At 41.8% G+C, this 14,034-nt stretch overlaps 1 protein-coding gene and 1 pseudogene across 1 annotated transcript; one reads left to right on the top strand and one right to left on the bottom strand.

Annotated features, from left to right (window-relative positions):
* Positions 1–245: 245 nt before the first annotated feature.
* Positions 246–8,477, top strand: nup54 (nucleoporin 54). Its single transcript, XM_020621161.1, has 14 exons — positions 246–380; positions 865–969; positions 1,585–1,668; positions 2,392–2,478; positions 4,501–4,659; positions 5,208–5,434; positions 5,523–5,710; positions 5,849–6,045; positions 6,149–6,203; positions 6,665–6,758; positions 7,015–7,122; positions 7,337–7,456; positions 7,854–7,964; positions 8,108–8,477. Exons 1-14 carry the CDS (start codon positions 338–340, stop codon positions 8,237–8,239), a joined length of 1,710 nt encoding a protein of 569 aa, XP_020476817.1. The 5' UTR covers positions 246–337; the 3' UTR covers positions 8,240–8,477.
* An 854-nt stretch (positions 8,478–9,331) lies between these two features.
* LOC109972365 (serine/threonine-protein phosphatase with EF-hands 2-like) lies at positions 9,332–13,818 on the bottom strand (annotated as a pseudogene).
* Between the last annotated feature and the right edge of the window lie 216 nt (positions 13,819–14,034).

The following is a 14,034-nucleotide window of genomic DNA, read 5'->3' as shown; positions in this document are numbered from 1 at the left end:
ACCTGAAGTTTGCATTGCACATACACTGAGTATGGTCTGCATATTTAGGGATATTTTAATATCAAGACATTTTGCAGACGACTGCACCAGAATTGCCTGTTGTGTTTTTTCTATTACAAAAAAAGTTCAATTATCCTGTTAAAATGTCTTAATATAAAAATATCCCTAAATATGCAGGCATTTCTGGAGGTTCCCTCCAGAACATGCCTAGAGGGAACCTGTAGCCAGTAGCCATCCCTGGTCCAGACTCCAGGTGGCGATAACGTGCCGCCTGCTGGATGAAATCTGACTTATCTCAAGAAGAAGTAGAAGGATAGCCGCTCTGGTGGCTGTCAACATGGCGTTCAGTTTCGGAGGCGCCACGAGTAACACAGCCGCAAGTATGGGCTGTTTTATGTAATATGGGAGCATTTTAAATGAGGAAATATGTTGTCAGAATAATGTTACAGTGGTGCATATACATCGGCAATAAATATAAGTGGTTAGCTGATAGCTCACACCAAGCTGCCGTTAGCTTAGTTCGCAGTCATGACAGGGAGGGGGGGGTCATCTTCATTTGAAATCCTGTACAGATTTCTCTATTTGAGGGATGTAGTTAACTGTTTAGCCAGATATGTGGTTACTCAATGTTAAAATAGGATTCAGTAGAACAATGTTCCGTTACCAGCTAGTTAGCCTTCATTACTGTAACATTGCGTTATGCGCACTGTTACGTTAGCCTTAGCTGTTTGGGCTAACTTAATGACTAGTTCTCATCAGTTCTTGTTCATCTGTGTGAGCTGATGTTTGTTTTTTACCAAAATGACAGAACACCGTAGCATCATAACACCCAGCACGCACATCGCTTTCTGTCTTTTTGTGTAGACACGCCGGGGTTTTCATTTGGTTCATTTGGTGCCAAGACCACAGCACCAACAACTTTTGGCTTTGGTCAGGCCGCCACCACCACCGCCTCATCTGGATTCGGCAGTAAGTCCAAAGCTCTGGTCCTTGCTGACAGGGGCTCATCCACTATCTGCAGTACACCAATGTATACTTCTTGTCATTTCCAAATGTACAGTACTGTGCAGCAGTAATAGGCACTTAAGATGTTTAAAGGTGTCTGAGTGGTCCAAGATTCATTATGCTGCATGACAAGGTTATGACAACAGTCTTGGAGAACTATCTTCACTGACAGGGAGAACAAAGCCCCCTGCTCCAGAGTCAGCGTGGGATCACATGAGGAGACATTGCTGAGTTTATGAGTTTATTCCTTGTTATTTGTCCCTTGCTCTTTGGGCTCCCCAGGGTGTGAAAAGAAACATGATTTAATCTTGACAGATGGCCGAGTACACTTGGCCAGTAACAATAGTTTGTTTTTAGGAAAGACCAGACAAATGAGCTCATGAATGTTTTATCTTGGAAAACATTACATAAATCTGGAGTTGCCACAGGTCTGTCAACAATATGAAGACAGGCAACTTCCTATATTGGATATTACTGTTTTTGTGCTCAGTTATACATATTGTGTTATTTTTCCTTGTTGCACAATATGTATTCCATTATAATTGTGGTCTGACTGTCTGCTTTGTTTTGTCTTTGTAGCTCTTACAGCTCCTGGGTTTGGGGCAGCCACCACCACTGCTGCTGCACCAGCCACAGGATTTAGTTTTGGCTCCACCAACACTGGTAAGGCTCACATGTTGTGTACACAGCATGGAGCGCTTGTGTCTGTATGCTTTAACATTACGACTGTTCTTATAATTAATCTGTACTAGGCCTGACTTCTGTTACTTAACTTGCCCGTGTCACTCTCTCTTTCTTGCTACCTGCCTACGTTGGCTGCAGGATTTGGGGGGCTGGGAGCTGGAAACACCACGGCTGGTGGGTTTAGTTTTGGGGGGTTTGGTTTAAATACCAACCCAGCAGCAGTCAGCTTTAATGTTGGGTGCTTTGGTACAGCAACAACCACTGGCACTATTTTCAATTTTGGTAATAGCCTGGCTAGCACAGGTAGATGACCTTTGTGATTGATTACTCAGCACAGTCTGTCTGTGAACACACATTTTCATCCATTTTCACATCTGTATGATGCAGTGCTTTTTCATCTCACCTGGTGACTTGTCTCATAAAATGACACATTGCTGTTTTCCATTTGCATGAGAAAATAAACAGTTGAACTCAGCTCATTTGATTCTCGTAGAAAGTCAGGGCATTTTCACCTTTTGTGTGTAAGACAGAAGAACAATACAAAATGGAAATTCAGTTGTCCTTTTTATTCATCTTACAGCTTAATCATGATTTTTCTCTTTGAATCTGTGTCAAATACTGATTTCTTTTTTTTTTGGTCGCCCAACTTGTTTTTGTGTCGCTGCTTTTATCTTAATTGTTATGATCTGCTTTGTTTCTCAGGTACATTTGGTGGCTTTGGAACAACTACGACAACTGCTGCTGCACCAGGGTCCACTTTTAGCTTTGCTGCTCCCTCCAACACCACCGGTCAGTAGTTATACCTGCCTTCCTTTTTAACAAACATATGAACTGTCCTGTTTTGTCATGTCCTTTTTCTTTTTGTTGCCATTTCTTTCTATGTTCAAAAAATGCACGCACTCAGCATTTTGTCTTCAAAAAGACGTCATCTTGCAGTTTGCCCACTTGAAACAACAGGTAGACTTTATCGTCTGTGCTGCAAAATGATAAGAAATTTCCAGTCTGAATGAAGAACTTTTTCATCAGAAAGACAGATTACAGGAGAACATCTTGACTTTTCTATGATACATGTGCCTTTTTTTTCCCAAATGCACAAGTACCATTACTGTTTAGTGACTGCCTGTGAGGTTTAGGTCTGGGCTTTGGGTCCTGTTGTGTGTTGCATTCTGATTGTTCACATGTTTGAAGTGTAGGGGTCTAACTATTGGCTACAGTACAAAAGAAACAAAAAACTTGTGTTGAGTCCTATAAATGAAGCCCAATAAAGACAGTGGGTTACTAATTTAGTATAATTATTACGATTTAAGGTAATTATTAAAAATGGAAGGAGACTAAAACTGATTTATTTTGACATTTCTACAATATCTGCAAATACAGTTGCAAGAAAAAGTCATGGCACTGTTTGCAATTTCCTGGTTTTCTGCATAGATTGGTCATGAAACGTGATCTGATCTTCACCAAAGTCACAAATATCAACAGAGACAATATTTCTAAGCTGATGAAACACAGTGATGATCTTTCCTGTCTTTATTGAACACACTCATTAAACATACAAAGTGATGGTGGAAAAGTAACGGCAACACTCGGCTTCTGATGTCACTAAACACCAACTGGAGTCAGGTGTTAGCAAACCTGGAGTCCAATCAATGAAACAAGAATGGAGGAGTGGTTTGGATTGACCTTGATTTATAAAAAACACCCAAACACTGTTGGAGTTCCCTTCACAAGCAGCATTAGCTGATGTGAGCCAGGCCTCCCAACAAAAGGGGATCTCATTAGACCTACGATGAAGAGTTGTTGAAAGGGTTACAGAGTCATCTCAAAGACTTTAGATATTCATCAGTCCACAGTTAGACATACTGTCTATAAATGCAGAAATGCAAGATCAGATCACATTTCATGACTAATTTATGCAGAAAACCCAGAAATTGCAAACAGTGCCGTTACTTTTTCTTGCAGCTTATGGGTCATTCAATTTCAAACAATTTCTTAGAATGTTCCTGGAAAAGAACCATGTCACCAGTTATTACTAAAATATAGACATTGTTCAAATGATGCGCTTCCAGTAAGTTAAGTTTGCTTAAATGCTAAACCAGTGGAGCCCAGAGCACAGCAGTTCAGCTGAACAGGAACAGTTTGCAGTTTATCTAAAGGCAAGGCACACAATTTAACATTTATAAAATGACAAATGATTTACTTAGGTTTAAACTAAACATATTTTAAGGAAATTCCACTAGAACTGAACTGTTTCTGTTAAACCCTGTACAACTCGGTAAACTCTTGATTACTGTTGCAGAACATTCTTTCTATTTTCACTTTCATTAGCACCAAACATGGAAGCCACTTTCCAAGAAACTTTCAAGAAAGTATTGGGAAATAACAGACCTGTAAAATAAAATGCTACCATCTGTCAGTCTTCTAATCCATCTCCCCAAAACTGAGCTGGTGCATTTGTTGCGCACTCAGCTTTGTGTTAATATGCTAATCACAAGATGTCTCTTGCGCTCTACCACAACATAGTCAGCTGGCAGTTTATTAGGCACACCTAGCCGCAACTACACCACACACCATCTGCATCTTATAAAGTGATCATACAGTTGATCATACACCTCTCTAAAACAAAAACAAACAAAAATGAAAACTGTTGTGTTACAGGGCATTAGTTTTAGCTAGGTGTACCTCATAAAGAGTGTGAGTCCTCCCTCTCGTTCCTGCATTGATCCTTCAGGTTATTTTCCAAATGCTTTAACTTCACTGGCTTTCAGTAGAGTTAATGTTCTTGATCTTTTTTCCTACTGTGTTCTGCTATAGGAGGCCTGTTTGGTAGCACACAGAACAAAGGGTTTGGGTTCTCCTCTGGGCTTGGTACGGGGACCACTACTGGGACAACAGGGTTTGGAACTGGTTTAGGAACAACTGGCCTGGGTGGGTTTCAGTGTTTCAATATCCAGCCATCTCAGCAGCAGCAAGGTGAGAGCCTGTATTCCCAAATTCTGTGTGAAGATCATAACCTAACTACAACACAGCAGCATCAGTAGGACATTTAAACGGATACCTGTGTTTTTCATTAGTCATTCATTGTTTTTTGGAGGATCAAAGGTTATTCAGCCTGTCCTGGATGAAGAATCCAGAATTCCTGTTTAAAACACAGGAAACAATTAATTTTACATCCTGTGTGTTTTTCCCCATTTCAAAATCAAAGCTCCAAGAATAATATTTTTAGGTTTTAGCAGTCCATTGTGGTAATTGTGCACATACTGTGGTAAACAGCAGACTCTTAAACACAACCTTCCACGACAATGTTACCAGCCATGCTCTACAACGCTCACTGCTGCAGAGGTCAACAACCAGCAGAAAGTTACAGACGTCAGCTTTCACATCACCAGTTCAACAGTGTGCTGAATTGGTTGGAAAAAACATTATAAAGTTACATAATATGAATCTGTGTTGTTTTTTCCAAACAATTGTATTGAATAGGATGATGTGATCTGCAGTTTTACGTCTCCTTCCCCCTACAGGAGGCTTGTTCGGCCAGCAGGCCCAGCAACAGGGTCAGGCTCAGCCTAACCAGCTTTACCAGCAGGTCACTGCTCTGTCAGCTCCCACCCTGTTAGGAGATGAGCGTGACTCCATCTTAGCCAAATGGAACCAGCTGCAGGCTTTTTGGGGCACTGGGAAGGGCTTCTACAGTAACAACAACCATCCTGTGGACTTCACCCAGGAGAACCCATTCTGCAGGTTCAAGGTAATGACCAAGCTTGAGCAGAGCTGTTTGAATTGCTGGTTCAGTTGAAGGTGAATATGAAGTGTTGTTTGCGTCTCATGTTTCCTAGGCGGTGGGCTATAGCTGTGTCCCGGTGAGTAAGGATGAGGATGGTTTAGTGGTCTTGATTCTCAGTAAAAAGGAAGCTGATGTGCGAGCACAGCAGCAGCAGCTGGTGGAGTCCCTTCATAAAGTCCTGGGGAGCAACCAGATGCTCATTGTCATTGTAGATGGTGTCAAAGCCCTGCCCAGTGACCAGTAAGTTGTTGTAACATGTCATGCACACAACCTCCTAAGGTAGAGGTTGTGAGGATTTGTAGTTATGAATTCTAATAGATAATACATAAATTCATCATACACAAATTTGGGATCTTTTGTATGTCTGCTGTCCTGCAGGACAGAGGTGATCATTTACGTGGTGGAGCGTTCTCCTAACGGCACCTCCAAACGGATTCCCTCCAGCACCCTTCTCAGTTATCTGGAGCAGGCCAATGTTAAGGTCCAGCTCGCACAGATGGGAGTGGCCATGTCTGTCACACGCACAGAGCTAACTCCAGCACACCTCAAACAGATGCTGCAAAATGCTCCTGCAGGTGAATCCCTGCACGCTTGTTTTTGTCATCCTCTCTCTAAATTCAGCAGCCTGTTGGTATGTGCTGTGATTGTTGTAACAAGGATGTTTTCCCCCCTCATTAGGAGTGGACCCCATCATTTGGGAGCAGGCCAAGGTGGACAACCCTGACCCAGAGAAGTATGTTGGTTAAGAACATCTGTTCAAGACTTTCCTTTAGGGGTAGTGTATGTATAACATGAGGAGGGGGAGAGCAGACTGTGTTTTGGATTTACTCCACCTTTTGTAGTAATAGCTCACACTGGGTCACACAGTACCAATGAATACACCATTTTCAGTTGAAAACCGGTGTCCCATTGCGCATCTGCAGTGTACTTCACAGAGAAATAGAAATTGTGGTATTTATCTTTTCGTCATTGTGGACATTCTGAATACTGCTGGCTGCTAACTTTGCACTCACCATTTTCAGAAATGATTTCAAACATTCTTGAAGTCTAATAGAAACTAAACACAGATTTTGGCATTGACAGGTTCCCGACCAACGCAGTAATGTCATAGCACATCACTGTTAACAAAATGTTTATCTAAATATGCTGCTCAACTTTGTAACAAGACATGAATTTAATCATTTTATTTTCCAGGTTAATCCCAGTTCCCATGGTGGGTTTTAAGGAGCTCCTTCACAGGCTACAGATCCAGGAGCAGATGACCAAACAGCACCAGACCAGAGTGGATGTAAGTGCAAACACTGCCATCTATTACTGCTTGTCTCAGTTCTCTAAATTCTTGCCTGCAGTGTCAAGGACAGAGTGCACAGATGTCCAATTCATACCAGCTGCCAACATGTTCTGCATATGAAATTACTGTTAACAAGGAGCTACAGGTGGCAGTGGTGGGATTCAGAGATCTTATAAAAATAATTTGGCTTCTATCTAACAGTAAGCCAATAATATACAGCAAGTTGATTTTTCTAAGGTTATTTTACTTCCAGATTATCTCTAATGACATCAGTGAACTGCAGAAGAACCAGGCGACCACAGTGGCCAAGATCGCCCAGTACAAGAGGAAGCTGATGGATCTCTCTCACAGAGTGCTGCAGGTAGCTGTGTCATCTTTCTGACTTCATTTTGTGAAAATGAGTTAAGTTTCTTGCTCTTCTTTTCCAAGAATAGAAGAGTCGAGTGTAATGAAAACCATCTGCATATGTCTTAAAATTTGAATGAACGCCCAGGTGCTGTCTGCATGTTTTCTCTGTTCTGTGATTTCTGCTTCTGTATTTGTTTCATGCTTATCCTCCCCTGGTTTTCTGGCAGGTGCTGATTAAACAGGAGATTCAGAGGAAAAGTGGTTATGCTATCCAAGTGGATGAGGAGCATCTCAGGGTGCAGCTGGACACCATTCAGTCTGAACTCAATGCACCCACCCAGTTCAAAGTGAGTGGGTCTGAACTGTAGCAGAACACACTGCCTGAAGGGGCCTTTGGTTTTAAGGCATGTGGCATGTGTGCTGTGGTAAATCAGTACACTACTGGCATGAAATGATACCTTATTTAAGTGGTTAAATTATCACAGACTTTCTAAATTCAGCGCCATGTTTTCACTAAAGACCAGCTAGAATGCATTCATTATTAATTCAGCAAACAAATTTGTGTCATTGTGTGGGTATTTCAGTAATTGTTTGGGTTAATACTGCAGTACTGCGATCTTAAGTCAGGTTTCATTAGGGTCGACATGTATTTGTGAATGTACACTACTGTTGAGTTAGTCTGCTTTTACTACCTGAGACTTTATTAGATATTTTATGGTACACTTTTTGTATTTTGTCTTTCAGGGTCGGTTGAATGAATTAATGTCCCAGATCCGGATGCAGAACCACTTTGGAGCAGTGAGAGCAGAAGAGCGCTACTGCGTTGACGCAGACCTTCTCAGAGAAATCAAACAAGTGAGAGTCAGAACATTTACATGGTGCATCTGATTTTCATGTCTTCCCCTTCCCCAGTTTTTGCTGCAGACTTCTGATTGCACACTTGTGACTCTGTAGTTGACGAGTATTGACCTGAAACTCTTCTCATCTCTCACTTTCAGCACTTGAAACAGCAGCAGGAAGGTTTAAGTCATTTAATCAGTGTCATCAAAGATGACTTGGAGGACATCAAACTCATAGAACATGGGCTGAGTGACAGTGGGCACATGAGAGGAGCGTTTGCTAACACCTGACTCCAGTTGGTGTTTAGTGACATCAGAAGCCGAGGATCACCCATTTCCCAGAGACCTGAATTACAGTGTGTTTGTTTTGTTTTATATTTATATCCTGGGTGGTATAGTAAAGTACACTTCAGTGCCTGATGACTTCAGTCACTATATTTTCAGAATAGGAGGTTACTAAACATGCAAAATGATGTAAACCATAAATAAAAATGTTGCCAACAACAGGTTGATTCCTCTGTACCTAATGAAGATCCAATGTGGGCTCAAAAACACTTTAAAGGGAGCATATTATGGTGGTTCAGGCCATTGGGTAGCAGGAATCATAGTGATGAAGTGATTAAACCTGGTATTTTTAACCTTAAACCTGGCTTAAATGTGACTGTCATATATTTGCAGGTATTTTGTCTTTTCTGTCATTTCAGCTCCACTAATGTTTTGGTATAAGAGTTTTAGCTTTCACAACCCACTGGAACGAAGTTTTCAACATTGATATTTTCCATTTTACTTCTTAGCTAGTGCATATGATTTTTAGCACTGGATCTAAACATAAAACCCCATATGGCCATGTGTGGGTTTTTTTTTTTGCATAACTGAACAGATGCTTATTAGTTATACACAGTCTTAAAAATACACAAACTTTAAGAATGTAAGAGGTAGTAATGATCTAGTTTCCACATGGATAAACAATAATGCACTCTGTCAACCCTCCCAGGTCATGTGGACAAGATGCTAAACACCCAATTCCCACAGATCTGTGTCCAAATGATCAACTACTTAAGTTAGTTCTCGGTTTGCTACAGCTCCTGGTTCAGTTATGTGCAGAGAGGTCTACCAGCCGGAATGCCTCCATGAACTCATTGATATCGATGCTCCCGTCCTTGTTGAAGTCAATGCTCTGGGCCAGGTCTGCAATGGCCTCGTCGCTGATTTCGATTTTGAGATGAGAGCTCAGGAGTTTCCAGGTCTGATGAAACTCTTCAAAAGAGATCAAACCTGGACGGTGACATGGAGGAGGAGACCATAGTTTTAAACTGACCACATTTGTAGCATAGAAAAGCTGCACTGTGTTGAGTGCCACATGTTGGGTTGATTTACTTGGAGTGATTTTTGTACATAGTTTCCAGCATACTGGTGTCAGAGATCTGTCGGGAAACATTTTGCATTTTAAGTGTATGGAATAGCCTTATTATCCATAATTTTACAAGTTTGTGTGTGTGCATGTGGGAGAACACAATAAGAACAAAAGACACACCTCCAGCTTGGGCTCAGTGATGGAGAGCTCCCTCATCCACTGCTGGTAGTCCACCATATTATACTGCATGCTGCTGACAAGCTGAGGGCGCAGCACCATCCAGAGAAGACCCAGCTTCAGTACGCTCTCTGTGGCATTGGCCCACTGACTTAGAGAGATCATCCCAGCCAGGAAGATACAGTGGAGTTATCGCTAATAAATTCTGCTTTTGGACCACTGTTTACATCCGGCTACACTGCAACTAGGCTGCCTGCTTTTGTGCATAACAGTGTTAAAGTGTCACTATTCATCACTGCTCATTAGAATATAGAAATTGTTTTTTTCTTTATGAAATACCTGTGTTGTTAGGATCCAACTCATGGAAGGCACTGATGAGATCTGACTTGTGTACAAACAGTTGTTCCCTCAGAGCTCGCAGGGCTGATCTCTCTATTCGCCCTGAATGAAGTGCGGGACCAGATCAGGACCCATTCTGATGTAGGCTCCTCTGTTGCTGCCCACCTCATAGTAGTTAGATGCTGAAAATATAGTCACCACCTGAATGCAACGGAGAGTATGTTTGATAAGACTTCCAGTACAATATGTGACCCACTCATTACTAATTGCTGTCATGTACTCTGCCCAGCGTGTCTGTGCTCACCTGTCTGTTGTGGCAGAACTCATAGCTGTCCTGTTTGCACTCGTGAGAATGAATGAGGAGCCGGAGGTTGTGTCTTCCCAGCACTTCCTCAGTGACATCTGGCCCCCAGTAGCAGCCTCCACCTCGAACCTCATTGGGAATGCAGCCATTTTGGGGCATAGGGTCACTCCACAAAATGTCCACTATCTGGGTAGAGGAATCATCACATTCTGTACTGTTAACTAACCCACCAAATGAAAGGCATGAAACAATAAATTGTGTGTTCTCCTAAAACAACCATAAAAATCCAGCTTCCTGTCACTTACTTGTTTCCACTCATGCTGATCTGTCTCTGTGGTCTCTCCAGACTCCAGGTCTGAGTCAGAGTCAGACTTCTTTAGTTCTCCATAGGCCTGGTCAAACCCAGCCAGTCTGCGCCGCTTCTTCAGCTCTTCTTCCACTGACAAGCTGAGCCGATTGCTTGTGGGCAGCGTGTGCAGGGAGGTCAAGCCTGTGGGCCAGTGCTGGGCTGTGGTGAGTCAAAGAACGCACCTGATGCCAGCCTTCCACTGGTCCACCAGCCGCCTCATCTCTCTTGTTCATAGTCTTCCTGCCACTGATTGCATGATGGGTCAGCTTAGGGGCCATGAGAGCCGACAGAATCTGTAAACATTCAAAAATACACAGACTAAATATAAACACATTTTCATTTCATGATAATATTTCTAGATTTGCTACATATAAAATGGTCAAATTCATTAATTTAATTGATGCTGAAGGCCTCTCTTACTTTGTGTCTGTCCACCCTGGCTATCGTGTCAAGGTCTGTCGTGTCAGAGATCCCCCCATGCACGACCAACACCTTGTGATCTACACTGTGGCCAGAGGCAGCCAGCTGAAGATCTTCTGGAGAAGCTTTAGGATCGTTTTTGCCATGTGCCTGCAGACAAAGTCAAGTTTACTGAGGCTTACATACAGTTAGAGGAATTCCATACCAGCTGCTTGGCTTTAGGGATGGCAATGTGGGTAATGTTGTTCTGTCCACCCTCAACAACAATTAGATGAATTTCCATGAAATTTAATAGGAAAGTGTATGGTTCCCAGATGATAAATCCAAATGACTTTTCCTCTTCTTCCATCATGAGGCTGACTACAATGAAAGTCTGTGGTGTGCAGCACTAACCCATGGCTTTGGTTACACTGGCAAAACGAGTGGTTTATTGTTGGGATTTGTTGTCAACAAAAAAATCTATAGCATATCACCAGGCTTCTCTTTTAACCCTGAGTCATTTGTGCTAGTTAATTAACTAGTACCTTTCCCCAAACTGCTCCTGGTGGTTTTTAATAAAAAGTGTATCATCTTTCTTAGGCCTTGGAAAGTGGCTGCAGTTATGAAAAACAAAAAGCTAGAATCTTAAGGTTTCTTTTAAACATGCAGGCTTGAATGAAGTTAAAACAAGTGTGCATATGGTTTGTATTTTACAGGAGTATTTTCATTTACACTGTCACTCCACAAAATTTATTTGACAGTTATACTTGTAACTTTGTAGATTATGATTATGAACACCTACCCTGTGTTTTCCCAGAACTTCTTTAGTGAAACCATATCTGGAGAAAACATGTAAGGAATAACCTGATTAACATTCACAAATGCTGCAGGGTGAATATAATCAGAACACTGATTGCACAAACACATGTATGACTGACTAACATAAAACCATTAATACCATGGAAACAGACAGAACAAGCCAGAAACAGGAAGTCTACTGTACCTCAGGTTAACAATATGGTCCTCATGGTTCCCTCTGTTCAGATGGACATCACTGGGATAGACCAGCAGGAGCCCGAACAAGATGAGCAGGATCTCTAAGGAGTTTTTATCACGGTCCACAAAGTCTCCATTGAAAACATAGGGTTTCTCAGGGGACGGCAAACCATTCTGGACAGGTTCAAGGTGTTAATGAACTTAAACATCTCTATCTGACAATATGGTGACTTACATGTTGTGTGTACCTTATAGAATATCAGCAGTAGGTCTTCAAGGTGCCTGTGTAAATCTCCTGGGAAGAAATAAATAATGCATTAATATCTGTGGCAATTGTGAGTGAACGTTTCAAGGGCAGTGAAAAGAATGTCAGAGCAAAAAGCGTCAAGAAAAAACCTGTCCAATGTACCGCATATTGTTATCTCCTTGGTACGACATAGGGAGACATGATTGATATTTGGAAGAAGTCTTAGAAGTCTCCAAGTCTCTCCAAGAAGCTGCAGAACATACGTAGCTAGCATGGAGCTACTACTGGGGAAAAAAAGTGTGAAGAAAAGGAAACCATCAGACACTTGTGTCTTTGTTTCAGTGTCCATAGTGAATGTGCCTGTGTGCCTACTTGCTTGTGCTTGAACGCGTCCATCAGCTTTGAGACCCCACAGAAGGTCATGGGGCAGGTCAGATGGGGGCCGGTGTAGCTGTCAGGTACCTCAATACTTTTGTCGCAAAAATATCTCTCCAATTCTGTGTCACGACAGATTTCATTCTCACATAGGAAGTGAGACATTAGATTTCTTGCATGAAAGCCGGAGCGTGAAAGACAGAGAAATGGATCAGTGTGGCAAAGCAGATCACTAATCTAATGAACTCTACAAGTCACAGAGTTAAATCAGGAGTCTTACTTTCACTGCTGCCTGGGGTGAAGTGGTCCATCAAGAAGCAAAAAAAAGTGTAGAGCTACAGGAGAAGAAAAGACAGCTCAAAAAATAAGGCTAATCGTCAGAGAAAGGATTTATGAATGAAACTACAACCACGCTGTGTGAGGCTGTACTTAGTATAGTATGCATGGTGGCAGTGACAATACATGTATTTAGCAGGTATGTTTACTTTGTTCACCATCTTATTTTGAAGTGTTTGCATGCTAAAATGTGCCAGCTAGCACTAAACACGATACCGAGGGGAATGACTTTAGGTGTTTGGTCAAAAACCAAAGTGCTGGAGAAACTGAGTGTCTGTACAGAATTTCATGGCGATCCATCCAATGACTGTTGAGTCTGGACCAAAGTGCTCCACTGACCAACGCTGCCATCCACTATTTTGCTGGCACAACTAAAAAAACTAGTGTCTCTGTGATAAGGACACATTTAAGAGTAATTCATGTTCATCCTGTGCGAACCTTTTCCCAGAACTGTATGACCGCACCTTGATTTGATCTTGTTCTCCTGCATATTCAATAGACTGGAAGATATTCCACGTGCACCTGCGTCTCATCTCCAGCCGGGCAGCGTAGTACTGACGGTTCCAGCGCTGGATCAACAGAGCAGCTCGGATTGCTGAAGGTTTTGAGAGAAAAAGTAAGCACTTTTGCTCCAATCTGCTCTGAGGCAATCCCCCTCCTCCAGTAGCAGAACATTTGTTCACTATGTTAGATCTAGACTGGAAGACTCACCAGTGGCAACTTTCACAGGGTGCAGGAAAACTGAGCAGAGATCACACAAGTTATCAAACACTGCTAACTGAGAAAAAGACTGAAAACAAGTTGTAAAGACGATAAAAGATAAAAGAGATATTTACCTGGAACTGAAATGCCCACTAAAAATGACCAAAAATGTATGTCAATGAAAAGAAACATTTCTCTGAAAACTTTGTGCCTTGACTACTCACTAGAATGATTTTGATAAAGGCCACACCTCTGTCACATTCATTCAGCTGATGTTCTGTTTTTCCCATGCCACATCCCATGACCCTTTGTGCTATCACCGTCAGAGACAAAGATACTTTCATGTGAGTCTTACATTTTTGACCTTGCATTTTGCAACCTGAGAATAATGCAATAACAGATGCAATATCACACATTTGTCCATTATTTTATCCATGTCACTGCATGTTTTATTTATGTTACAAAACTTGTTGATGTATATATTTGCTAATACATCATAAACAGTATC

This window comes from Monopterus albus, unplaced genomic scaffold (genome assembly GCF_001952655.1).
Source record: "Monopterus albus unplaced genomic scaffold, M_albus_1.0 scaffold253.1, whole genome shotgun sequence".
Taxonomy (NCBI): domain Eukaryota; kingdom Metazoa; phylum Chordata; class Actinopteri; order Synbranchiformes; family Synbranchidae; genus Monopterus; species Monopterus albus.
Note: the sequence above shows the minus strand (reverse complement) of the source record. Positions and strands in the feature narration are given on the sequence as shown.

Coding starts and splice junctions, on each gene's coding strand:
- nup54 (XM_020621161.1), top strand. CDS start 338: ATGGCGTTCAGTTTCGGAGGCGCCACGAGTAACACAGCCGCAA. Junction 6,204..6,664: donor GACAACCCTGACCCAGAGAA/GTATGTTGGTTA, acceptor TTTATTTTCCAG/GTTAATCCCAGTTCCCATGG. Junction 7,965..8,107: donor TTCTCAGAGAAATCAAACAA/GTGAGAGTCAGA, acceptor TCTCACTTTCAG/CACTTGAAACAGCAGCAGGA.